The following is a 27,794-nucleotide window of genomic DNA, read 5'->3' as shown; positions in this document are numbered from 1 at the left end:
GATTTTCTTTATTTTTTGGTAAATAATATTTTAGTAATCTTATTTACAACTTTAGTATATTATAAATATCAAATCTTTTGATATTTAGGATTTGTTTTCCAATTTTAAACTGATTTTAAGTGCAAACAAAATATTGATGTGATTTATCAATTTCAGTTTAAAGTTTTACAATTTCAATTTATTTTTAAATTAATTTAAGATAAAATGTTATTAATATATATATATATATATATATTATGTTCAAAGCATATGATCAATTAAATTTTAATGTTTAAGATCAAACTTGTATTTTATAAATTATAATAATATTATCTTATATATAATTATAATTTATATTATTATATATATTATATATAAAAATTATATATAATATAAAAAATATTATATATAATATTTAAAAAATAATTTAAAATACATATTAAATATAACCGGTCCGGGCCTAAAAAGCTTAGAACAGACTGGACCGGTTTTCCCAATTTATTTTACACTCCTATTACTAGTTCATAACTTGACTTGAAATGATTTGACTAGTCTATTACAATTAATTTTGAGAAAATTTAGTCAAAATTTAAACTTCACTAACATTTAACTAGTTTAATATCAGTGCTCGGACTGCAAGTCTCTCCCCTATATTGAAAAGTTCTAAACAATACTCTTATTTAGCACTGTTCACCCGACCCGACCCGACCTGAAATTCATTGTTCCGACCCGACCCGAACCCAAGCCCATTCCGTTACCCGATTACCCGAATTACCCGATACCCGATTGCCCGACCCGCACAGTGTTTTCGGAATACCCGATTATCCTTTTTTTTTTTTTTTTGGAAAATAGGTATATGTTAGTCTCTTAATCTTCTGACTCCAAGAATTACAAAAAATATGTTTGTAAATATCCACATAAAAAAAAAACTAAAAAAATTAAACCGGACCCACAAAAAAGTACTTCCATAACACATCTCTTACTTTAATCCTATTAAACACTTAGCGAGCACTTCCAACACAAACACACTTGGCATACATATCAATTAAACCGGACCCACAAAAAAGTACTTCAAGTAATCTGCATGCCCACAAAAAATTGATGTCCACATGAATCCTATCCATGCGTGTTCATGAATCTTCCTCCTGTCTTCAAAACTAGCTAATCTGCATGCCCACAAAAAATTGGATAATGATACTAAAATTGGACATCCTCTATTGCTAAGAAAGAAAGTGAAGATTGAAGAACATGCCCACAAACAAAAAAAAAAACAAAACAAAACAAAAGAAAAAGAAAAAATGGTCTTACTCTTGGATTAGCTAGTTTTGGTCTAAAAGTACTTCAAGTAATCTTCAATCGATCTCATTTAAAATATTCTTCAAAATTATCTCTACATGAAAAAAAATTATGTTAAACATATAATTAATTGAAAAGACTATATGAAAATAAAGTTCAAATGTAAATCTTACCGGTTTCTAACTTGTAGCTTTCAGCATCTTCCATTACATCTTGGGAGTCATAATTAATAGAGGGAGCCATTAACCAGTTTTGTGTGCAAATAAGAGATTCAACTGTTGTTGGGGCCAATGAGCTACGAAATGAATCTAAGACACGACCTCCAACGCTAAATGCCGACTCAGAAGCAACAGTAGATATGGGAATAGCTAACACATCTCGAGCCATATTGGCAAGGATCGGATATCTGATTGAGTTCACTTTCCACCATAGTAGAATATCAAAGTCGGGTGTCGATCCTTCAACACTTTCCATGAAATACTTATCCAATTCTGATTTAGACTCTACCACACCCTTTGATGCTTGATATTGTTCAAACATACTTAATATATCATCCACATTATCATAAGAAGTATTACTTTGGGTCTCACCAATACTTGATTGGCTCCTACTTGAACCTACACTAGATTTTGAATATTGCTTATACATCCGCTCAATGATCCTCCTTAACCAATCAACAAGTTCAGACGCTCGCTCATTCCCAAGAAAATTTCTAAAACAAAATTCCAAAACTTCTAACTTGAAGCGCGGATCAAGCATAGATGCAATAAACAACATTTTGTTCAATTTCTCAAAATCCCCCCAATACTTGTCATATTTCAACAACATCATCTCCGACATGGTTTTCAGCATATTACTCTCACTCATAGAAAATTTGTTCAAATAATTATAGACTGTAAATACTTCTCTAATGAACAAATTCGAAGTTGCATAAATTGAGCCTGAAACCCGCAAAGTCGTATCATAAAAAAGTTTCAAAAATTTTACAAAAACCTTAATGGTTTCCCAATCATGTAAAGTTGGTATTCCTTGTCCAATCTCACGTAAATATGGGCCAAACTCATTGTCTTCATCTTGCATCACCTCAAATGCCGCATAATATTTGAGAGCCGCACTCAACATTAAATATGTTGAGTTCCACCTAGTTGGAACATCAAGACAAAGAAGCCCACCACCCAAAATATTTTGCTTCTCTACGCATGACTTGAACTTATTAAGTCTTGCAGGGGAAGATTTCACATATTTTACTGCATTTCGAATCTTGACAATTGATTTATCAACTTCTTTCAATCCATCTTGAACAATGAGATTCAAAATATATGCACAACATCTTATATGCATAAGTTCATTCTCTAATACCATACAATCCCTAAGTTTGGCAATTTTCCTCAAATAATCAATGGCCGTAGTATTAGAGGATGCATTGTCGACTGTGATTGTAAATATATTCTTTATGCCCCATCCAAGTACAGATGACTCAATCTCTTTTCCTATTGTTATTCCTTTGTGATCAGGAACTTTCTTAAAATCTATAATCCTCTTATGCAAGATCCAATCATCATCAATAAAATGGACTGTTATGCACATATAGTTAAGATTTTGAATTGATGTCCACATGTCAGTAGTGATGCAAATCTTATAATCAGATGCCATGAACATGTTCTTCAACTTATCTTTTTCTAACATGTACATCTTCATACAATCTCGCATAATAGTAATGCGAGAGGGGATTGGAAATCTAGGCTCAACTACGGCCATAAAGTCTTTAAAACCTTGTTTTTCTACAAATCTAAACGGTAGCTCATCCATGATTATCATTTTAGCTACCGCCGATCGTATTTTCTGTTCATTGTACTTAGCAAGTCCAACACTAGGACTGCTAGTTGTACCATCCACCCCCGTCTTCCTAGTCCCGATCATTTTTTATTGGGGGTTATCCCTTCCAACTCCACTAGCATTAAAGACTTTACATGTTTGATGATGGTACTTCAAATATGAAGTACCTTGTTTTTTAGGATAACATAACAAAACCTTACCACAATAATCGCACGTGGCTTTGGGCTCATTGGGATCCTCGACATTCTCAATCCTCGTAAAGTGTTGCCATACATCTGATCTTCCCCGTTTTCTTGTGATAGGAGGGCGAACTTGAGGACTAGTTGTTGGGAGAGAGCTATCCAAAGTTGGAGGCTGAGTACTATCCAAATGAATCACATTGGGCATTGATTCAGACCCAGATGAAGGCATATTCCCTGCAAATTAAAAAAAAAATAGAGTAAGATACCTGCAAATTAAATAAAACATATTCCCTTAAAAGGATGCAAAGAGAGACTTAAGCTGTATGTGTTTTGAATAAAAAGAAAATTGTTAAATTTAAACTAAACTATTAATAGATTCATCCATTAGTCAACAAATTGAGGAATGAAATCCTGCATTAAATTGAGGAATAATTTAAACTAAATTATTAGCTAAACAATGTAGCTCATGTAGTTCAAACAAGATAAAAGGCAAAGAGTAAAATTACTAATTTAGAATATGATTATGCATGCGCTTTGGGCTTAGGTACTGATCATGTCTAAGTCTGAAATTAGGAATTTAGAATACGATATCTTCTTGTTGGGCTACTGATGGGCCTAACCTCAGAGTCTCAGACCTCAAAATATAATTTACAAATCTGTGAGTCTTAAAATCTTTGTTTATAGAACAATTATTATTTAATAATAATAATCAAGAACTTGACTGTTAGTAGTGCTTATCGTTTAATGTAGCAAAAATGAAGTGCATATAGATTTTAGATGAGGAGTTGAGAGTTGGTTTTGCTGAGAAATTTACTGTTAGTAGAGAAATTTCTCACTTGAGGGAATAACAAAGAAGGGTAACCGGTAGATAAGTCAAATGCCCAAAGAGGTAAGAGTTGTTGCCATTTAAAAGGGTGTTTTGAAGAAGACTTCCAACCACAATACAAAAGCTGTGGATCATACCCAAAAAAAAAAAAAAACTTTCCAGTATCCATTCATGAAAAAGAATCCCCCATTGCACTGAAGAGATTTATCCATTCCCCACTCGGGATAGGGTTAATTCAATCTTTAGGAGTTATAGATAGAAGAAGATTATATAAAGCCCAATAAGCATAAAACAGAAAATGTTAATCTAACAGGGTATAAAGAAGTGAGCTTTGTTTAATCATTAATGCCCATCCTCCCTAATTCTTTGATGATATTAATCTAATACAATCTATTTGGTTAATAGAATTTCAGTGTGCAGACTCTACAAATGAATACTAAAAGAATATGTAGTCTCTACAAATGAAGTTGAAATGATTTTGAAGACAATTATGTATCATCAACAATGACAGAAGTATATCCATTATACATTTGAAGTCAATATATTGTTCCTCATCACTGGTGAGATCATGCAAATCCTAATTGTTTCTTGGTGCTCCCATCATCATGTTATTCAATCAAAAGTATTCTACTGAGATTTGTAAACATCAGTGAATGACCATCCTTTCAGCAGAAACAGCCATTGTTTCTAGTATTGAGTGCCCTTCACCGTCCAAAGCTTCCATGTTGGAAGATCTACAACTGAAGTAGAAAACTGCACTCATCATAGAATCAATGAGCACCACAAAGGAATACATGATCACTAAAAGAGGCCCTTCCCATATCCTCGAAGACCCATCCCCATAGCTCAGGGTCTTCACTCTGTGCTCAAACAACCCCTCAATAAAGGCCATCCCAATTGTGGATCCAAGAAATCCCAACTTGAGTCTGGCCCTTAATCAACACACTGGACCGCAGCATTGCCTGCGGTCCCGAAACATCCTCCAACACTGAGATCACAATAGCAATGTTGCAAATAATGATTGCATTGGCAAAAATAATAGAGAAAACAAGCCCAACCATCATAGCAGCATAGACAATCAGATCAAGTGAAAACCCAATTACAGCAAATGCATTGCATACAACATCAAGTAGAACAAAAAACAATGTGACATAACCAACAATACCTAGTTTTTTCCTCTATTCCGTTTATTTTCTCTCCAACCCACCATTTTCCTCTATTCCAAACTAAGAAAATTCCTTGACTCAAGGCATGCAAATTATGCTATGAATAAAAGTGATCAAACGACAAACCCACTAAAACCCATAAACCCACAGCTTGAGTCTGTTTTCCAACCATCCAAACACCCATAAACCAAACCACAAACCCACTAACCTTGATTCTGAGTTGCGATGGAGAGAGTGAGAGTTGCGATGGAGAGAGTTGCGATGGAGAGAGTGGGCTTGCGAGGAGGAGAGCGGAGCGGTTGCGAGGACGAGAGCGGCTGCGAGGGAGAGAATGTCAAGCGGGTTTTCGGTGATATTAGACGCAACGGGTAAACGGGTATTACCCGTTTAAAAATGAATCGGGTAACGGGTATTCCGTTTCCGATTTAAAACAATAGCGGGTCGGGTAATTCGAGTCGAGTCGGGTATTCGGTCTTTTTGTTCACCCCTACTCTTATTTACACCGCAATTTTAGTTGGTAAATTTCAGGTTATCTTACATGGCATAAGGCGTTTCAATTGCACACTTCTCAAATTGTTCATCAATTACCATACAGAAAAGAAGTAAAAATAATTTGCAAATGGAAATTGTACATGCTGAGATTGATTTGTTTTAGTACTTGTATGTTACACAGTTACAGGAACAGCTTGTTACCACAAAATTTCTCTTCCCAAAACAAAATATTTTGAACATAAATTTCACATTTTACATACTATTTAAAAATATATAATTTTATTTTTTTATTCTCAAATTTCATATTTTAATTTTATTTTATTTTTTTACCCTCAGAGAGTGAGAATTTTGTTTATCACAACTCCAAAGCAAAATAAGAACTCAAGCTCCGCTTGATGTATGCACTGAACAAAATTCAAAACTAAACAACCCCGGTCTCGGTAGGCTCTTGTGGAGTCCACTGCAACCAAGAAAGCGGCTGATTCGGCAAAAGATGGAGACTTTGGCCATGATCATGTTGCTTCTGCACTAAAGGTTGAAACTTGACAAGGTTCTTGTGAACCAAAGTTTTGGGTCCTTCAGAATCATTGGTGGTCACGTCTTTCTGCTGCTGGATGGGAAGAACCGCTTTGCGAGTGGCGTCTGAGGCTGCAGACTGTGGACGAGGGTAAAAGAAATCAGTGGGGAAGAAGTTGTACTGAAGGCCAGCCATTTCTGATAGTTTCCCAAGTCGATGTAAAATGTTTAGGAGTTAAGAAAGCACCGACTGAGAAGAGGAGAAAACGCACCTAATCTGTCTTATTGATATGCCTCTCACAACTTCACGTCTACTTATATAGAGGAGGAGGTACGGTTGGTTTTGCTATGTTCAGCATCTGAATTCTTTCTCCGCCCATTTAAAAAAATAATAATAATAAAACCTGAACTTCATTTGTTTATTAAATTGTTTATTTTTCTCACTTTTCTATGTTGCCTCAGAGTGTCCTCCGGCTCATATATTTTACATACAGTTTTGACTTTTGAGGTTTGAGCTGTGCTCCTTCGATTTTACCTAATTTGCATTGCTCTCTCTCCTTCTGTCTCTGACAAGGAGAATTTAAATTAAAGAAGGAGAATTTAAAGACTAGATAGAAAAAAAGGAAAGTATTTCTTGGGATATTCAATTAAGTTGTAAAATACAAAAAGACGATATTCGATTTGACTTCCCAGTATGGAGTTGCCAAAGGATCCGGTTCCCACCTAATAAAAGGCGTGCGGCGTGCCATTTATATGAAAAGAAGTTAGAAAAATGATGAGAGATGTTTACAGGTAGAAGTAGAGTTGTATTTTTAAATGTTTCTCTGTTTAGTTTTGTAAAATTGGAAAATTAAACCCGCTAAATTGAGACGCCTTGATATGACAATCTTCTTTTATTTGCAAGAGTAAAAAACCACCTGCATGGTTATCTGTTCATTGTTCTTGATATATGTTATTGTAGAAGAAACATTTTCGTTTCTAGAAGAATATTACATCCGCAGTCATCGGTAAGAGACGGTCTGTATTGAGACGCAAGCAAATTATCTGCAGTTTTTGGGATAATATATACCATTTAAAACCAGCTGAAACTTTTTAGGATTGGAAATAATGCATCTCCAGGTTCAAATGAATAAGAATAAGATCTATTCATGGAATAATATCTATTCATACATCATAACTTCTAATGACTTCAAGAAGCCTTAATCACAAAAGAAAGTAAGGTATGAACCTACAATCTTAGACTTACAACTTGCATCTACATTGTATACTGCTGCGTCCTAAGTGACGGCATGAACAACAGTTAGTTATTCAGCTAAAAGGTCATCTCTGAGAACATTTCCTCTGACTGATGCTACAGAGCCATCTCCAGTGATCATTACCAAATAGTTGCTTTTTGTTGCCTTACCTGCACATTTTTAAAAAGAAGAATGAGACTCCAAGAAGATAAATGCATTATGATTACAAAATGTCACTTAAAAAACATGTCAATTGGGCATTTCTTTTGTTTACCATTTATATTTTGTTTGGGTTTCTCGAAAGTTTATTCAGCAAAAGAAAAAAAAAAATTGTTTGGGTTTCTCTAATACTTTTTACATTGAGGAAATGATCTTCTTATGTGGAATCCGATGGATATTGATTCAAATAAGAACAGGGGCATTGAGTGGACGATCTTTCCCCATTATAATTAGATTCTTCTGTCCAACGTCTTTAGATTACTTTGATGATGCTTTGTGAGCTCCTTTTTGCCATTGTCATACTTCCCTTTGTATGTTGTGTGGCTTATTGTCTTTCCTTATGTAAGTGAAAAGGAAAATTGAAGCTCTTTGCTTTAACCTTACTTGAATATTTGGCTTGAACAGAGTTTGCATGATTGGAAGCTGCTGCATCGTGCCTTTCAACATCCTATAGTTGGAATGACTGTTTCGAAAGCTTGAACAAGAAGTTCCACTTTTCTTTTCCGGGCAGGAGTTAGTTTTGCAACAACCCGTTGAAGTGCATAATCAAGCATCCATTCCTCAGAATTTTTTCTCTGATCCATCTCTTGATGCCTTAAATGAACTTTTTCACCTTCAGGGTCTGGCACCAAAGGCAGATAACGAGGCCCCTTTGGATTAAATTCCCTTATTTTTTCCAATGCCTTGATGAATCTTTTAAGCAAGATCCACTTTTTCAGAGTGCTCCAGCTACTTGGCATTTCCCTGTTTGATTTCTTTCCCACATTCAACTCGGTTTTCTCTTTTTCTTGGGTACTGATATTACCAGATGTAAGCCATTTTTCTCCTGGAGCTGTTCTGTGGGATTCCATGACACTGTTCTTGCAATTTGAGATGAATGGTTTTCCTCCCTCACCTACTTTCTCTTCTGAGAGTCCCTTGTCTTGAATCATCTCACTAGTGCTAAATTCATCATTAGTTGAGTGGTCCTGAATTTCTGGAAGAAGGATTTCATCAATCGCTTCTTCTACCAGCTTAATGGCTTCAGTACGGTGGAGATCAACCTTTTGCTCATCTGCCTCATTATCCCCGTCCATGTCTTGATTCATTTCTGAGAAGTTTTGACTTAAACTGGAAATGCCCATTTCTGGCAATGAGTTGGCATCATCCACTGGTTCTTCTTTATCTGCTTCATTGAGGTATGGCTTGGCTCTATCTTTTGCTGCAATACCTGATACCATGTGCTTATACACTAAGTACCACAGTCTCCTGTTTTTCCGTTTTTCCGATCGGGCCTCATTTGCTACATCAATGGTGCCCTCAGGCTTATATTCTTCACATGGAGAAAACCCTGGATTTGTCTCTAAATCTTCGCCTTCTGTTTCAGATGTACTGTTTGAGAGTTCTGAACTTGGAGTAATTACTTTGGAGGCTTTTCCATTCTCTCCAACTTCTTCATGACAGGTGCTTACAATGTTCTCTGGCTTCAAGGAGAATTTATTACATGAGCTGGGATCTTTGATCTCTGATGAACAACTAATGATGGAATCGGGTTGATCTTCAGTGAGAAGTAATTTGCTGTCGACCATATCAATATTGATGGCAACAATTTGCTTTTCCTTCCAGTCTTTACCAGTGTCTTGACAGGCTGTTATGTGTTGTTCTGCTTTAATGGAACAACATTCCAAAGTAGTTTCTGTGAGCTCAGAAAATTTCATTGCAGGTAGCTGTTTGTTCGTGAGAAAATCACTGACTTGGTCTGGATAACCTTGGAATATTTCAGCTGACTCTTCATAATTACTTTCTTGACCTGCTCCTCCTGTGCTTTGAGTTGAAGAACCATTACTGGCGTGAACAGGATTTGCTCGAGTACAAATTGCTGCATTGGAGCTCTGGCTAATTTCGATTTCTGACAGTGGAAGAACCGTCTCAAAAGCTTCTACAAGCAGCGCTACTTTTTGTTTTTGAGCTGGAGCTAGTCTAGAAATGACCTGTTGAAGTGCATTATCAAGCATCCATTCCTTGTTGTTTTTTCTCTTGTCTGTTGTTTGGTGCCTTAGATGGACTTTTTCTGCTTCTGGGTCAGGCTTCAAGGACAGATATCGTGGCCCCCGGGGGTTGAAATCTCCCACCTTCTCCAATGCCTTCATAAATTTCTTGAGGATGATCAACTTTTTCAAATAGCTCCAGCTCTTGGGCATTTTCTGGTCAGATTCACTTTTCACATTTGATGCTGTTCTCTCTTCTGTGGGAGTGCTATTACTATCAGCTTTGAGCCATGTTTCTTCTGGATCCTGTACCATACTGTCTCTAGCAGGCTCACTGTAAGCTGAGATGCTCCATTCCTGGCCCTCACCATGACTCTTTTCTAAGAGGTCGTGGTCTGAACTGATGCTACTAGCAATTGATTTATCCTCCATTGAGTGGTCTTGAAATTCTTGCAGAAGGATATCATCAAATGCTTTTTGTACCAGCTGAATGGCATCAATCTGGCTGAGCTCATTCTTTTGGCGGTTTGCATCATGATTTTCCTTGACCATGTCCTTGCCAATTTCAGAAAAGCCCTCAGAAGAACCGCCGTCATTAGTACCAAGCAAGGTGCTTGTATCTTCCACCTGTTCTTCATCCAATCCATCTAGTGGAACCTGGTTTCCAACTTTTCTAAAAACACCTACCACTGCATGCTTATATATCAAGTGCCACATTCTGATATACTTTTGATTTTTAAACTGTGTTTTGTGTTCTACATGATTGGTCATGATGAGCTCAGAGTCCCTGTGGGTAGGGGACCCTTGAAAAAGTCCATGGTGCGGCTTCAAATTTCCTTTCTTTCCTTCATGGCCTGTAATTTGATTCTCCAGTGGCTCAATATCAAAATCAGAAGAGACCATGCTGTTACTTCCTGTTGATTCCACAAATTCATCATCAGATGGTCTTCTAATTTTATCTGGTGTTTCTCCATTTGGAAAATTGACCCTTAAATTTTTTCCAAATGATGTGGAGTCACCATTGTACGAGACCTCAATGAGAATGGAATTAGCCTCCCCAACTTTATGGTTATATACAGCACTTTTCTCTTGCTTTCTGTCTTCATCAGCGGCTTCTGATGGATGATTGTATAGAGTTTCACTAGGCAGCCACTCAGCCTCATATTCAAAATCGCTGAGGTCTTCATCTTCTCTACCTGAACTGCCAACTCCATTTGCTGTGCCATTTGGTTCTTCAGCATGGGAATTTGCAAGCAAGTCCCGTCCTGCTTTTTGTTTGACAGGAGAGATAGCTATATTACTCGCATTATCAACTGCAGGATCTCCATTATGGAGTTTTTTGCTTGACTGAATTCCTTTCTTCATTTTTCTATAACGTTTGCCTTTATGAAGTTGATTCTCCCGTTTCATGCTCTTCTGGGTCTTCAAGAATCTCCGCTTCATAGATACAAAGCGTTTCAATGGAGGAGCTTTGTTATGGTTACGGCCATGAAGGGAGCAATAAGTATATCGGCAAACCTTCATGACTGATTTTCCTTCAGATTCACATTCACCAGGCTGAAGCTCGAGCTCCAAGGAATCAGGGAATTTTGAATCTTTGAGAATTGAAGAACAGGTAGCTTTATGTATGCTTGAGTCGGGAGATTGACATATTTCATAACATTTCCCCATAGAGGGCTTCTTTAATTTGAAGGTACCCATGTTTGTCAAGACTTTCACAGGTTTCAAACTTGATGTTCTTGTTATTGTAACTCTCACAGATTTGTTACCAGACAAAGCAGATTTTGGCTTTGAACCACTTAATTTTTTGCTAATAAAACTAGATTCAGAATTACGGAGGCTTGCCTGATACCGGGGTTCTAATGTTCTTGCATGTGTACTCGACCACTCGAAATTTGCCTGCTTTATTGATCTCGACCTCTTCACTTTCCCCTGCACCTCGGTCCCTCCATAGCTTTTACTCATCAAAGTCCTCTTGATTTTCAAACTAGACATTCTTGCCAAACTCTTTCCAGGCTTTAAAATCGATCTTCTTGTTGGTGTAATCGCTGATTTCTGCCCAGAATAAGTAATATTTGGTATCAGACAAATTAAATATTCTTTACTTGAATCATTGCCACCAAAACTAGATTAAAAAATTTCAAAAACTTGCCTGCAAACTTTCCCTCCTTGCATCTGAACTCCTCGTGGCCTTGGTATAACACGGTGGCGCATCTGACATCTCAATTGGAGTTGGCGGTGGTGGGCTTGATGGATTAGCATTCAAGACAATGGGAAGGGGATCATGTCGGGATTTGGCTCGTCTCGTGGATGATCTTAAGCTTGGTAATCTTGAGAGCTTGATTGACCACAGTTTCTTTGGCTTCTTCTTTGGCTCTGTTTCTCCCCTGCCACCACTGTCCTGAATCCGATAACAAGATGATTCCTTGGTTAGGGACTGCATCTCAGGTTCTGCAGAACCAACACTATTGTAATGAACTCCAGCCTCGAGCTTGTTATGAATCATTATTCGAATCTTTACACAGAGGGGTTTGGATATTTGAAGTGAAAAGAAGAGGTTTGAATATGGTAATGTCAAAGTAATGGAGGTTGGACTCCCTCCCTCGAAGTATTTGCCAAGAAGGTATTCTTATGACTAAGAAACCAGTTGTTCTAGAGCCCGTGCTTGGACATGGTGACTGGTCTTCTTCTTCTTAACTTCCATAACGAAGATGCCTTGACTTGTACAAAAGAAAGAGTGATAACGACTTTACATATATCAAATAACTAAGACAAAATCAGATCATTCTTCTCCACATAGATCATATCATTTTCTGAGAAAGAGGTCAAGAAAAATCCTTAGATATGACCGACCAGTAATATGCCTTTGTGTAAACTACTCTCGTTGTTTTCTGGAAAGTTCATGACCAATGCTCAGCTCTTGAACCTCACTCCCACAAGATTGCATTTTCCTGTAACATTCACATGGATTATATGAATTTGTTGACACATTAAATGCACAATTAATATAAAAACTTGAAATTAATTAATAAACAATAAATTATATGAAACCAGTGTTTTTAAAGGCCAATTTTTTATGTCAAACCTGCAGTACTGAGTCCAACACCAAGTAAACCTATCTTAATAGATTAGGGTTCTCTTCTTTTCTAAAGAAAAATATATCTCAATCTTGCGACGATAATCCACTGTCACGAGCCGGAGGCAAGTGCATTTATTAGGATCGTTGTGATCTGTGAGTAATAAAAGATCATAACAATAGATCATAACAATGGAGACAGGAGGTGAGCACAAAACGCGTTGACATTGGTAATCCTTGGGACAAGCAAAAGAAAGTCAGAAATAAAGCTGTAGGGCCAACAAAAGCTTGCTGGCTCTGGGACCCAAAATTATTCCAAGCGCAATTACCGGGGATCGGACGGACCTCCTTTCCTCCTCCTATATACCATCATCTTTTAAAAAAAAAAAAGCCATCGCATTTTCGTGGGACCCAACATAAGAGAAAATATAAACGTAAGCCTACTGTTTATGGAAGCCGGCACACACCTAATGCATTGAGTGAAAAAAAAAAAAAAATTTGGGCGGTGTGCTGCGGCTTCCAGCTAATGCGCAGCACAGCCCCCCAACATAAATACTCACAAGTTTCGGTGTTTGGTTGATGTATTGTGTCCTACTAAATGGAATTTCACGTGGGGGCAGTAGCTTAGTCCAAGAACATATCTGGAGATACCAGATGTATAACTATTTTTATCTGATAAGTTGGATTGAGTTGAGATGAGATAAGATAAAATAAAAGTTAAATAGAATTTAATTTTTTGTATTAAAATTTAAAAATAGAGAATAACTTTAGATTGATGGTCTAATAATTCTCAAATAACAGCATTTTAATGGGTTGTTGACAAGTAGACCCTCCATTTTAATTTTGATGCGCCTGCATTCCATGTAAAAACTTACACCCACGAACTCATCCTCTCCCCTCTCCCCCCGTCTCATCCTCTCGCATGAAAGCCGCTGCCAACGCCGCCGGCCCTACATCAAAACCCACAGAACCCGCCGAAGTACTCTCCCCCCTCCCCCATCTTCCATCCTCTCGCATGAAACCCACCCTCCTCTGAGACTAGACCTGACCCTCCTCACTCGTTCAAAGCCGCCACTGTCGAGTATTTGTTAATGCCATGACACTCAGAGGACAGGACAACATCGACGTGGTCCCTCTCTGGTATGCCCTAATTCGTTTATAGTAGCACGAATTTGCTTATATTCCTTTCTTTCTCTTCAAAATTTGATTATTTTCTTTTGATTATATCTAATGGTTGAATTAACACACTAAAAGGTAAGTGAAAGATTGGTTTTCTTATTTTGTTTTTAGGTTTTTCTTGAATTGGGTGCTGGAGGCCCTGACCACGACGACAATAGGCGGCCGCCATGGCTGAAGCCTCTACTCAGTGAGAATTTTTTTGTTCAATGCAAGTTACATGTAGATTTCCACAAGAGTGAATGCAATATGTACTATTAGGATTGCAAGAACGGGTTGATTTTGGTTTGATTGTGGGTTGATTTTGTAGAGGAGATGGCGAGAAGATGGAGATGATCGACAGAGATGGGAGAGATCGGCAATAGAGATGGCCAATGGCGAAGATGCTTGCGACGACGACAAGAGAAGACGAAAGGACTGAGAATATGGAACATGAGGGGTCTGAGATCATACGAATGAATAATCTAGTGTGATGCACTCCATTGACTTAATATAAAATAAGTGATGTGTCAAAATTTAATTAGAGAATGTTTATAGGTCAATAGCAGACCGACTGTTATAAAGCATTTCTCTTAAAAAAAATTATAATAATTATATAAAAAAAAAAAAAACTCTATAACCAAACCAAACCAAACCAAATTTAAATCCCTTGTGCCGTGGGCCGTAGCCCGAAAGGTTGTGCCGGGGGCCGAAGCTCGTCAATTAGCTTCGGATCAAGATTGCTGAGAAACAGACAGAGTATCTTGATTCTTAGAAAGCTCAATAGCCTATAATCCTATTATCCATGAAAGAGGGAAGAGGCCACCCCCATATGATGCATCTCCCAATAATGTCATTTCCCCCCGTGTTTTTGTTTGTCACTTTCTATAAACAGAAGTTCCGACGACTTAACAAGTTTGTCCAGAAGCGCGCCAATGTGTTCCGTATCATCATTCTCCTCCTCCTCTTCCTCCTCTTCTTCGACCTTTGTAATCATTACGCCATCGCATGCTTTATCCGAATCCTCTCTCCAAATTCGGCGTCACCCTATCTGTATCTTTATCTCTTCCCGGATCCCAATGCTTCACATAATTGCATTTTTCTGGTAATATCAGTTTCTCTCACGTTCCTCTCTATTGACTCCTCCTATAATTGTAGCCCTTCTGTGTTTCGCTGGGATTTCATTTCTGGGTTTTTTGGGTAGGTATTGTGGGTCCTCTGTTCTGATTTGGAAACCCATTAGGCTGTGAATTGGGGAATCTGATCTCTGGAGCTTTTAGGTTCCAACGATCATGACAATTTCGGGGCCTCTGATATGGGATCTAATTGTCTGTTGAGTTACCGAGGGGTGTGGTTGGGGTCAAATCGTATGCTTTGGCATTTGGTTCCGAATCAAATGTGCAGTTAGGCTTCTTTTTGTTGATTTTGTTGAGTTCTTTTCCGATTTCTGATTTGTATAAATTTGCAACGTACAACTTTAGTTTTTATATTTATTTTTCATAATTCTTGAGTTTGAGGTTGAAAGTGTTTTCTTGTTAATTTGGTTTTTAGTTCTTGGGAGATATCCAATACGAGTTTGCAGAATCAAACCGATTAGCATTATTACCTCGCTCATGTTTCATTAATTTTCACTGCCAAACACGGCCTGTACGCTACACAAGCCAGCTCCTTTCCTCTTGCAACCAGACTTTTATTTAGCCTAAAGAATATCAAAAGCCAAAGGGACACCAAGGTACCTGACCGGAGAAGAACCTTCATCGAAGCTGCGGATACCAAAAGTTTGATCCTTAACAGAATCATTCACTCCACAACTAAAAATACCACTCTTGTCTGTGGGTTCGGGGCAAGACCAGACAAACCGAGAGAGGCATTCCTCATTCCGCAATCAAAGAAACAGAGTTAATCGCTCTTTTTGGCGAGCTCTACTTCAGTCTCTTGCCAGGTGTCCTTCTGCGCAATTATTAGAACTACTGTAATTTGTTTTCTTTACATTGAGCAGATTGAGTCGTGACACAACCACTCATTTAGACACAGACCTGTAATATTAACCAAGAAATGGATATTAGTAACGAGGCCACTGTTGATCCTTTTTCAATAGGACCTTCAACCATTGTTGGTCGGACAATAGCTTTTAGAATTTTGTTCTGCAAGTCAATCTCACATACGAGACATCAAATACTTCGCGTGTTGTTGAATTTTTTCTATAGATTCAGGGACTTTGTGGCACCCATGTTAGCATGGTTGCATCCCCGGAACCCGCAAGGGATATTGGCAATGGTGACAATAATTGCCTTTTTGCTGAAACGATACACAAATGTAAAACAGAGAGCTGAAATGGCTTATCGGAGAAATTTTTGGAGAAATATGATGGGAACTGCATTGACCTATGAGGAATGGGCTCATGCTGCGAAGATGCTAGATAAAGAGACCCCAAGGATGAATGAATCTGACCTATATGATGAAGAATTGATGAGGAACAAGCTTCAAGAGCTCCGCCATCGTCGCCAAGAAGGATCTCTGAGAGATATAATCTTTTGCATGCGAGCCGACCTTATCAGAAATCTTGGCAATATGTGCAACCCCGAGCTTCACAAAGAAAGGCTTCAAGTGCCCAAACTCATAAAGGAATACATCGTTGAGGTCTCAACTCAATTGAGAATGGTTTGTGATTCGGATTCAGAGGAGCTATTATTAGAAGAGAAGCTTGCTTTCATGCATGAAACAAGGCATGCCTTTGGGAGGACAGCTTTACTTTTGAGTGGGGGTGCTTCCCTAGGAGCTTTTCATGTTGGCGTGGTTAGAACACTGGTTGAGCATAAGCTTTTGCCCCGGATAATTGCTGGCTCTAGTGTAGGATCCATTGTGTGCGCTGTGGTTGCCACTAGATCGTGGCCTGAGCTGCAAAGTTTTTTTGAGGATTCTCTGCACTCATTGCAGTTTTTTGATCAGATGGGTGGGATTTTTACTGTAGTGAAGAGGGTCATGACACAAGGGGTTGTTCATGAAATTAGGAAGTTGCAAATGATGCTGAGGCATCTAACAAGTAACCTTACATTTCAAGAAGCTTATGACATGACAGGTCAAATTCTTGGTATAACGGTTTGCTCCCCAAGGAAGCATGAACCGCCTAGATGCCTTAACTACTTGACTTCACCTCATGTTGTCATATGGAGTGCAGTGACTGCTTCTTGTGCCTTCCCTGGCCTCTTCGAGGCCCAGGAGCTGATGGCTAAGGATAGAAGCGGAGAGATTGTTCCTTATCATCCACCATTCCATCTGAATCCTGAGGAGGGCTCTGGCACTCATGTGCGTCGCTGGAGGGATGGTAGCCTAGAGATAGATTTACCTATGATGCAATTGAAAGAACTGTTCAATGTGAATCATTTTATTGTCAGTCAGGCAAATCCTCATATAGCACCATTATTGAGGATGAAGGAATTTGTGAGAGCCTACGGAGGCAACTTTGCTGCCAAGGTATATAAATATCAATCAGGTGTATCTCTATTTTTTCTGGCTGATGTTTCTGCATACGTCGATGATATTCTGGATTATAGTGTTCATCGCCAACTTAAAGTCCTCATAAAAATGGTCCTCGACTCCTCCATTCTCAATTCTACTTTTACTTCGTCCCTTATCCCCAACCCCAACCCCTTTTTTTGTGGTGTTTAATAATACTTTGTGAAAAAACTAAAGAAATGAGAGTAACAAACAATGTGCTTGAGTTTGGAATAAAGTTTCCTATTTGACCATTCAACACATAGCTATCTGATCTCCTGTAAACGTTATCAGGACTGGTTCTCTGTTTCTATGATTATAGATGCATTTAATGAGTCATTGCTACTTGGTACTAGTAGAATAAAGCTTTCTGGAGTTGCATGGCTGACATTTTGTTTAGGTAATCATAGTTTTTCCTCCCCTCCAAACCATCTCATAGGTACAAGGAGATTGATTGTGACTGGTTGGTTCTCCGAAATGATTACAATCCACATTTTCTTTCTCCCTTTCCAGTTTTCTTCCCCTGTTTTAATATATCGTAGAGTTTCACTTTCTTCTTTAGGCATTTTGTTTTTGTTCTTCCTTGTACTAGGGTGGCAACCTTTCTTTCCATTTCGTTTTTCTTCATTTAATTGTTTTTTATTGGGGCGTTATTTTAAAAGTTTATAACTTGGTGTTTGAATTGAGAGTTGATGTGCAAGGGTTACATTATATAGTCTTAAGAAGAAAATTTGTGTCCAAATGGTTAGGTTGAGGCACAAATAGTTGATAAAGGTCGGAGAGATTTTATTTTATTTTATTTATATGTGATACATGGGGTAGTTACACTCAGTTGGAATGTCATAGCACCTCCACTTGAGTGGAATATCATGGCACGGTCTTAATGTAACAGCAGAAAACATTGTTGTTGATTTGGATCACTGAATGTCAAACCACATCTTAAATGCACTCCAGCTCAAATACGTTTTCCAAAAGTCTTGATAATTTGTAGCAGTGTGTTATTTTGTTTCATTGTGCTGCACCTGATTTGGAGCATGGGAAAACTTTGTCAGAATTATGGGCTCATTGATCTACCTCCTAGTGGTTATTGATTTCAGTCATTTAATCTGTTTTTGTTTTTATTTTTAATTTATTCTATCATTTTTGTAAAATGAAAGTAATATTCTTAATGTTTGATGGTGTAGCTTGCCCATCTCACCGAGATGGAGGTGAAACACAGATGCAACCAGGTACTGGAACTTGGTTTCCCTTTAGGTGGACTTGCCAAGCTCTTTGCTCAAGATTGGGAGGGTGATGTCACCGTTGTTATGCCTGCCACTCTTGCTCAGGTATGTGCAAAGAAAAGGTTTAAATTGCAGATCGGTATTTTCCATCCGAATGACCTAAACTTTCTCAGAAGTTTGTTTAATTAAACACTCAAATGTTTAAAATGAAAGTTGTTGAATACTTGAAAGTTGGGCATCGGAAGCCTAGCTTCAAATTCGTATTTGTTTTCATCAATTGGAAAATTGTTGATGACACCGATTGACTAGCAATTTTTTTCTCCCACTTATTCTTGTTCCAGTACTCAAAAATTTTACAAAACCCATCATCCGTGGAGCTTCAAAAGGCAGCAAACCAAGGGAGAAGGTGCACTTGGGAGAAGCTTTCGGCAATAAAAGCAAACTGTGGGATTGAGCTCGCTCTTGATGAGTGTGTTGCAATTCTCAACCACATGCGAAGACTCAAAAGGAGTGCTGAGAGAGCTGCTGCTTCTTCTCATGGCCTAGCTGGCACAGCCAAATTCAATGCTTCCAAAAGGATTCCTTCTTGGAACTGCATTGCACGGGAGAATTCCACTGGCTCCCTTGAAGAAGACCTTCTTGCAGATGTTTCTGCCTCATTTCTTCAAGGAGTTGGTGGATCCACAGGCGGGGGACCTTCTAGTAAAAATTTACGAGCACACCGGAACATGCATGATGGAAGTGATAGTGAGTCCGACAGTGTCGATCTAAATTCTTGGACAAGATCAGGTGGGCCCTTGATGAGGACTACTTCAGCTGAAATGTTTATTCATTTTGTCCAAAATATGGATATTGATGCTGAACGAAATAGAGGTTTAATAGCTAATCGCAACTCAGCTGCACTTCAAATAGCAGGCAACAATCAATATTATCATAGCTCAAGGGTAACAACACCGGATAGAAGCCCAAAAAGCGCAGAGTTTGATCAGAGGGATCTTTTCAATAGAGTTTCCAGTAATAGTTCCAGCTTAACGGTGGCGGAAGGTGATCTTTTGCAGCCAGAGACGACCCACGACGGCATTGTGTTTAATATTGTTAAGAAAGAAGATTTAACAGTATCAACTAGGAGTCATGATGCGGAAAGTTACGACAGTGACGTTCCTGAATGTGTGCAACTTGACTGTCTTGAAAAAGAGATTGATGCTAGCTCTGCATCTGAATATGGTGACGATAATGTCACTACAACAAACAGTCTTAATATTCCAGAATCTACTTCTAGGGATCATTCTGGCATAGATGGTGGCAGCAGTCAGCATGTTGTGGATAGCTGATTTTGACAATAACTTGGTATCGACAATTCTATATTTTACAGTTGATCAGTACTAGATTATACAAATTTGAAGCTCTTCTGTTGCCATTGAAGTGCAGGACCATGACTTCTAAAAGGGCTAGGCTACAAATGCGCTTCATTCCTCCCCAGTCCCCAGTCATTTGGCAAGGAAGTCTCTTGATTCTTGATTCTGCAAACATCAGGCGATGAATGTGTGATACAACCAGGCAAGTAAACACCATAGTTGATACTGTCATTCTTATATATCAACAAATGATGTAGAGCACATGATTATCTACTTCGAATGGCAGCAACAAACTTCTCTTCGTTTTTATGTTGTTATCTTTTATCCTTCACAAACTGTACAAAAAGCATAGCTGAGCAAAGATCAACTGACAAGTTCTTGATTTCTCTTCTATATATAATACATAATTAGTATTAATGCTCAAGTTTTCGTGTCTATTGTGTGAAAATTATATTGAATCTCATTATATATATACATGGAAAACTTAAAAGTAGATGTTCCCAGGTGTCTATAGTGTGAAATGCTCCTCTTTCTACGTATGCTTACTGCCTAAAAAGCATTCAAGCGAAAAAGAAAATTAAAGAAATTAGTGGTTTATTTCTTTTTATGCCCCATATTATAATACCAAATTAAATGGAGCATCAGGTTCTATCGCTTGCACAGTGTCGATCTCCATAACCAATATTAATATTAGGCAATGTTATTGTTATCTATTATTGCGAAAATTCTGGTGAGTGGTGACCCAATAACCCACCCAGAGGAAACATGGGATCCTTTTCCCCATGATATTGTTATCTGCCGCTCAAAAGTGCAGTTCACCTGTTAATTTTTTGTTGTTGCATATGTGGACGATTTGAATAATTTCGATGTCCTTCAACATTAAGAAGTTCATGTTCCTGGTCAACATGCAGAACGTACACGGGGGGAGCTTGTCTTTTGGGAAGATTCTTCCTTTCTTTCCCAGAAATTCAGGATTATCTTGTTAGCAGTGATATTTGAATGTTTTTACGCAACACATTATTTATATTGTATAATTTAATTTTTTAGATTTAAATTTTAAATTTTTAAATTTAAATTAAATTATATAATGAATATTGAATAGTGTATGACGTACAGGAATTATTCTTTCTACTCTTTATTTTTTATATTTTTAAGCCGACTAAAGAGGGACAAAAGGAAGAAAGAAAAATGTCAGCATTTATGATCGACTTCACATGCCTCTTATCTTTGCACACAACATTTGTTAAAAGAAATTGATTAAAAATTAACCTGTTCATGACCAAACTAGTCAGCCGAAAGTTTTCGTCACTAATACTCGTCAAGTACGGCAATAAACAATTGCGTCCAGGAGTAGGTAAACCATCTAGTATTAAATATTTAATAAATTATAATTATAATCATAAATATGTAAGTGTCGTATAATTATTTAAAAAAAATAAATATATAATTTATATAAAATAATAATAATTTTTAATAATAAAACTTATTTTTTCTTAAAATGACCATTAAGTTACTTGTACTAAGAGAGAAGAGAAGCTTTTGCACAACGATCACTTTTCAGAGTCTGAATGGATACAATTATTAGTTTATTTCATGGTAAACAAAATACCAACTCTTTTTTAGTTTATTATTGGTCAAAAATAGTTACCTATCCTTGCGTCTCAAAATTTTGCACTATTTCTGCCCCAATCCATTTATGCAGCCCCCCGACTTGGGTTTGAATAAAACTTTTTATCATTACATAATGTGATATTAAATAAAAAATTTATAAATAAAACATAATAAATAATATCTAATGATTTAATACTACGTCACGAGATAATAAAAAAATAGATGATAAGTATGGATTGGTGATTTGGTATATAATCTACAGAGTCAGCCAAGTGGCAAAAGTTTCTTTGGCTGTTAGGCAAGGAATTAAATGGCACATAAAAAACATTGGAGTCAAACATCATTTCCCTTTATGCTTGTTAAAATTACATCAAACAAATTGCATATATATATATATGATATGTGGTGTAGCTAGGAGGTGCAACATTAATGCCCACTGAGTTGGGGGAATATTTTGGAGTGGGCTGTCACTTTAAAAACCTCTGTGACAGATGAAGTGAATGTCCAGCTGTGTTTTGTATATGTCGACATAAAATCTCTTTGAATTTCCTTCCTAATTTATAATAAAAAAAGATATACATAACACTTCAATAAAATTTACTTTCAAATTTGAGTTATTTTATTTTAAAATCGATGCGTAAAATATACCTTCATTTATCTTATTTTATTCTTATAATATTTTAAGCGATTTATATTTATAAGAGTGCTTGTTGACGTACCAAATACGGTATTAGTCTAATAAAAAGGCTGGTATTTAAAAATAATTTATTATAACGGATGTTATCCGCAATAACTATACAATGTGCAAGACCTGACCTGACCTGTAAACAGGAGAAGTAGGATCCAAATACGTGTGGCGTGCGTGTTTGAACTTTGTGCAATGCAATGCAATGCAATTTCTGAGTAGAAATTTCCGCGTGCTCAACCTTTACAGCGTGCCGCATTCTGTCGGCGCCATAGTCTATAGATTGATAGATATGAATGCTGACTCCAGCTTTGCAGAATAACCAAAAAGGTCAGACTTTTCGGCGAATCGGTCCTTTGCCTCTCTGCCTTTTCCGCATTCACAGTTTCTTTCTCCAATCTTTTAAAATATATTATTATTATATCATTTTTTTATTTTTTTTATTTTTTTATTTTTTTAAATATTTTCTCTAATTATAAATAATATATTTTGATATTTAAAATATCTCTTCATATACAATATCATATAATTTTATTTTATTTTAAATTAATCTAAATTTATAAGTTAAATTAAAATATAAATTGATTCAAAAAATAAATAAAAAAATTATATTTATGATAATATTTTCAAAATATATTATGAAAATAGAAAATACAATACACAAAACAACCCTTCTATTGTATACCCACATTCTCATCTAAATAAGAAAAAAAATGCTAGTCATATAATGTAGCTACACTCAAAGGTGCATGATTTTATTTTACAGTGGTGTCATGAAATGTTAAGTATTACGCCATCAAATGAGAGAGAATGACTGAAATGAAAATATGATAATTTTCGAATAGTATGAAAAGAAATTTAGAGGAGAGATAAATCTCATCTCATCTAATCGTTACAATTTTTTCAACTTTTAATACAAAATAAAATAAACAATTCAACTTTTTCAAATCTTAAAACAAAAATAATATTAAAAAATATATTCTAATAATACTTTATTCAACTTTTTAACTTTAATCTTAATTCATCTAAAAAAACAAACGAATTTTTAAAATTTTTTTAAAATTATGCATTATTCAACAAGTTCCCACTGAATTTATACTTAAAAAACAGCCTTCTAACCTTTTACTTGGAAGACTGGTATTCTAATTAAAAAGTTTATAAATTGATTTGGTTTTATATAATTTGTTAGATTTATTATTTTAAGATACAAATTATTTTACAATTTGACATATTACATTAAGTCATATTATTTTTTAATTTTATTTTTTTTATGTATCATTTAAACTAATTCCTAACTAGTTGTTAAATCTATAGCAATTTCCCTGCACATGACAATTAGGTTTTACTAGATTGTAGCGGAATGAGGTCTATATATATTATATAATATCCATTTAATGTAAAATAATAGATATTTTAGTCATTTCATTTCAAGTTTGAAATAATTTAAATATTTCATCGTGTTAAACTAAACGGAAATTAGGTTGCGTTTGGATGTTAAAGTGAATTGAGTTGAGTTGAGTTGAGATGATAAAATATTGTTAGAATATTATTTGTTAATATTATTATTATTTTAGAATTTAAAAAAATTGAATTGTTTATTATATTTTATTTTAAAATTTAAAAAAATTGTAATGATGAGTTGAGATGAGTTGAGAGATGTTTGCAAACGAATATGAATTGAAGTTGAAATTGAGGGAATCATCGTACGACCCGACCCTCGTTCTGGTCCATGCAACTTTAATGCATATTCATGGTGTTGATGGAATATTCTGTTAATGAATAAAACTATTTTGCCTCTCTATATTGACAGATATATTTGATAGTTGGTTAAATTTTTTTTATTATTATTTAGTGATTAAAAAAGTGATTTTTAAGTGTACTGATATTTTTTTTTTATTTTTTAAAAATATTTAAATATATTAAAAAATATAAAAATATATATATATTAGACAATACGCCTTACGGTAAGAGTGGGGCGGCATGATAGCCCACTCTTCTGTTAATATCCAACCCAACTTAGGTTTCCTTAATTGTAAAAGTATTTCATTATTTAAATTTTTATATAAAATATAATAAATAATTTAAATTTTTTAAATTTTTAAATAATAATTATATTAAAAAATAATATTTTAATAATATTTTATTTAATTTTTAATTTTTATTTAAAATTATCACATCTCATCTATCTATCAAACTGTAAGGCCTCGTTTGTTTTCGAAGATGAGATGAGATGAGATTAAAGTTAAAAAATTAAATAAAATATTATTAGAGTATATTTTTTAATATTATTTTTATTTTGATATTTGAAAAAGTTGAATTATTTATTTTATTTTATATTAAAAATTAAAAAATTATAATAATTAGATAAAATGAGGTGAGATATTTTTTCAAAATAAACTAGAGTTTTGTGATAAATGGGAACACATTTTCCTTCCAATTTTATTTTTTTATTTTTTATTACAACCAAGCTTTCTTGTATGGATTTATTGGTACAAAACTACAAATTATTTGTTGGTAGTAATCAAAATGAGTTATCATTTGTAAATGTTTGTCCGTTTCGAGAGAGACAAAAACTGGGTTTTTCGGCTAGTAGGCTACGTGTTGGAGCTGCACTTTGACCAGCCATTGATTGAGATGAATGTAGTTTTAGATAAAAAATAAAAGTTAAAAAAAATATTATATTTTAATAATATTATATTTTTAAAATTTTAAAAAATTAAATTATTTATTATATTTTATATATAAATTTAAAAAAATTATAATAATTATATAAAATATGACGAAGCACTTTTTAAATCTAAATGAAGTTAAAATTTTATAATTATAGAATAATAATATATATACAATACATTATATAATATATTGCATAATTATTTAAATCATTTTCCATAATTATATAGTGGGGCTATACGTGAATGTTGTTATCGGCGTGGTGGTACCCATGATACCTACCAATGATTAAATAGTCCACATGCCAGACCAACCTTATTCTCCCCTCATCATTGCCTTTGTTCATCATGTCCTTTGTATATAAATTAAGGAAGCAGAGAGGCTTGAGGTTAGATTATATATAAATATATATATATATATATATATATATATATATTTAACACATATTTAACTTAACCCACAGAGTTCTACAAAGATGGCATTGGCATACAACATAGCCTGCATGTCGCAAGACTCGCAATGGACATGAACATAGTTTTGTTTTTTACTTATAAATTACTTACAAGTGATTATTATTACGTGAGAAGTATTATAGCATAAATTTTATAAAAATAAATTCTTAAATTGACGTGATTTCGTATAATATATTAGATTTATTTTATAATAAAAATAATTTTATAATTTAACATATTATATCAAATTACATTATAAATTTATAGATTTATTTTTATAAATTCACTTAATCGAAATTTCGGCATGTCCATTGTAGTAGTGCATGAATGAATCTTCTAGACAACTCTAGTCAGTAGTTGTCTTGGTCCATCAATGTCTTATCAATATATTTCAAAGAGAATTACATTTTACTAAATTCCATAATAGCCGTTTGAACAAGTAATAACAGACTAGCCATTAAAGATAAATATATATATATATATATATATTAAAGCTTACTTGAGGGAATTAGCCGAATGCCGATTGGCTTCAGATTCGATTATTATCTCCTAATTGGGTAAATAATCAAAGATTCTCCAGCAGCGGCCTGCACATTTTTAAAAACAGAACCTTTAATTAATGATTAATTATACACTTCATCATAATTTTTATTATTTTATTATTATTTCATAACGTGATATTAAATAATTAAAAATTATTTATTATATTTTATTTATAACCTTAAAAGCATGCCACGTTGATATCAACTTAATTGATTAATTTTAAACGCAACTTTTAATTTTATTGAACAGATTTTTATTGGCATCGCTCGCTCTGGTAGTCGCTACCCCCAACAACATCAAACTCAAAGGAGCCCCACCAAATACACGACGACCAAACAAAGTGGCTATAGACTATAGTCACCTACAGTGTCTCACCCATTAAAAAATCTTTTCTTAGGTACCGTTATCTACAATACACAATTTTTTTTATTCAAGTACGGCATATCACGTTTTTATCTCATTTTTTGTATCACATTTTATAAATATAATATCTTCCATAGTTCTTAAATCATATTTAATCTTTTTTTGACAAAATTTTATTATTATGTCTATGTGTAGAGCATACGCATAGTAAAGTGCTTACATTATATCGTTTGATTTGAAATATAAATTTTAAAACTTAAATCTTATAATTTGAATGATCATGTACTCTGCATACCGGCTTGAGAATATAATAACTCAATTAAATATTATTCAATATACTTTTTTGTTATTAATTTATTTTGATTGATAATATATTCATAATTCTCTCAAATTCTTTTTATAAACTAATTTTAATTGTAAGGCAGGTGTATAAAGTTTTAGAAAAATGCTAAGCGTCCCGCTCTCAGCTCATGTTGGGAGCTACCGTTTACATTCTTTTTTTATTTATTTTTTGTTTATTTTTATTTATACTTTATAATTAAGAAAATATTTTTTAATGATGTTATAAATTTTTTTTAAAAAAATATATTAAAAGTATTAAAAAATATATGTAAAAAAAAGCAAAAAAAAAAAACATGAAAATAACTAGTGGGAACAAGGAAAATGATATTCTCACCACTAATTCTTACAGCTCGATATTATTGTTGAAATTTTTTATTTTATTTTTTAATTAATCTTTTTACTTAGTGATTAAGAAAATATTTTTTTTATTAATATTGTGATTTTCTTATTTTTTTAAAAAAATATTTAAAAGTATAAAAAATATATGTAAAAAAATACAATTATATCTAACCCGCTGAGAGCCGTGGATGTAGCACTATCCAAAGTTTTAAGATTTAAATATTCTATAATTTTATACTTATATTAATTAATTGTGAAATTGATCATAAAATGATTACATAATAACATTATTAATTTTTCACGTAATGAGTCATTTTCACTGATTTCAACGTTTATTTTCAGTTAATTTTCACAACTTTTCTATTATTTAAATTGAATTTAATGATGTAAATAATAAATATATTGTATAGGTCTTAATAAAGTTTAATTGTACTCGATATAACATTTCAAACAATTTAGCATGTATGATAAGAGCATAAAGTCAAGAGCTGTAGTTCAATACTCTATATGTATTTGGGTTTAACGTCGAATATGGATTTTCCTTAGATTCCGGTCAATATTATGGCTAAGATTTTAGTATTTTTTTTTTTTTTAAATTCAAATTGCCCCTCATAGTAATTTTGAATAGTGATCTATACAAGTCTTAAATTAGTTACATTTGCCGTTTGGATTGTAGGTATTTTAAAATATTCTGTAAATAATAAAAAATATATATTAAATAACAGTTAATAATAACAAAAAATATTAATAAAATAATAAATAATAGTGATG

General features: G+C 34.6%; 2 protein-coding genes and 1 pseudogene across 5 annotated transcripts; 1 reads left to right on the top strand and 2 right to left on the bottom strand.

The window, feature by feature from the left end:
* Nucleotides 1–4,662: 4,662 nt before the first annotated feature.
* LOC118348260 lies at nucleotides 4,663–5,183 on the bottom strand (annotated as a pseudogene).
* Nucleotides 5,184–7,411: 2,228 nt separating this feature from the next.
* Nucleotides 7,412–12,831, bottom strand: LOC109008397 (calmodulin binding protein PICBP-like). 2 transcript variants are annotated; one of them, XM_018988473.2, is made up of 4 exons: nucleotides 12,800–12,831; nucleotides 11,867–12,665; nucleotides 8,127–11,769; nucleotides 7,412–7,698 (listed from the first exon to the last, which is right to left on the bottom strand). In XM_018988473.2, exons 2-3 carry the CDS (start codon nucleotides 12,218–12,220, stop codon nucleotides 8,188–8,190), a joined length of 3,936 nt encoding a protein of 1,311 aa, XP_018844018.2. In that variant the 5' UTR covers nucleotides 12,221–12,665; nucleotides 12,800–12,831; the 3' UTR covers nucleotides 7,412–7,698; nucleotides 8,127–8,187. The 2 variants fall into 2 exon arrangements, with proteins under 2 accessions (XP_018844018.2, XP_018844017.2); XM_018988472.2 differs by having other exon boundaries at nucleotides 8,132–11,769.
* A 2,151-nt stretch (nucleotides 12,832–14,982) lies between these two features.
* On the top strand, nucleotides 14,983–20,435 carry LOC109008399 (triacylglycerol lipase SDP1-like). 3 transcript variants are annotated; one of them, XM_018988478.2, is made up of 4 exons: nucleotides 14,983–15,050; nucleotides 15,497–17,419; nucleotides 18,625–18,768; nucleotides 19,005–20,435. In XM_018988478.2, exons 2-4 carry the CDS (start codon nucleotides 16,001–16,003, stop codon nucleotides 19,992–19,994), a joined length of 2,553 nt encoding a protein of 850 aa, XP_018844023.1. In that variant the 5' UTR covers nucleotides 14,983–15,050; nucleotides 15,497–16,000; the 3' UTR covers nucleotides 19,995–20,435. The 3 variants fall into 3 exon arrangements, with proteins under 3 accessions (XP_018844023.1, XP_018844024.1, XP_018844025.1); XM_018988479.2 differs by lacking the exon at nucleotides 14,983–15,050 and having other exon boundaries at nucleotides 15,057–17,419; nucleotides 19,005–20,010; nucleotides 20,092–20,435; XM_018988480.2 differs by lacking the exon at nucleotides 14,983–15,050 and having other exon boundaries at nucleotides 15,057–17,419; nucleotides 19,005–20,010; nucleotides 20,087–20,435.
* The last annotated feature ends 7,359 nt before the right edge of the window (nucleotides 20,436–27,794 follow it).

Source organism: Juglans regia, chromosome 4 (assembly GCF_001411555.2).
Source record: "Juglans regia cultivar Chandler chromosome 4, Walnut 2.0, whole genome shotgun sequence".
In the NCBI taxonomy this organism is placed as follows: domain Eukaryota; kingdom Viridiplantae; phylum Streptophyta; class Magnoliopsida; order Fagales; family Juglandaceae; genus Juglans; species Juglans regia.
This window is presented reverse-complemented; position numbering and strand designations above follow the sequence as displayed.

Bases quoted from the DNA above. Each gene is read 5' to 3' on its own strand.
- LOC109008399 (XM_018988478.2), top strand. From the start codon at position 16,001: ATGGATATTAGTAACGAGGCCACTGTTGATCCTTTTTCAATAGGACCT. The intron at 17,420-18,624 runs GTATATAAATAT...TTGATGGTGTAG, and splicing joins GAGGCAACTTTGCTGCCAAG to CTTGCCCATCTCACCGAGAT. The intron at 18,769-19,004 runs GTATGTGCAAAG...TTCTTGTTCCAG, and splicing joins TGCCTGCCACTCTTGCTCAG to TACTCAAAAATTTTACAAAA.
- LOC109008397 (XM_018988473.2), bottom strand. From the start codon at position 12,220: ATGATTCATAACAAGCTCGAGGCTGGAGTTCATTACAATAGTGTTGGT. The intron at 11,770-11,866 runs GCAAGTTTTTGA...TATTCTGGGCAG, and splicing joins CAAGGAGGGAAAGTTTGCAG to AAATCAGCGATTACACCAAC.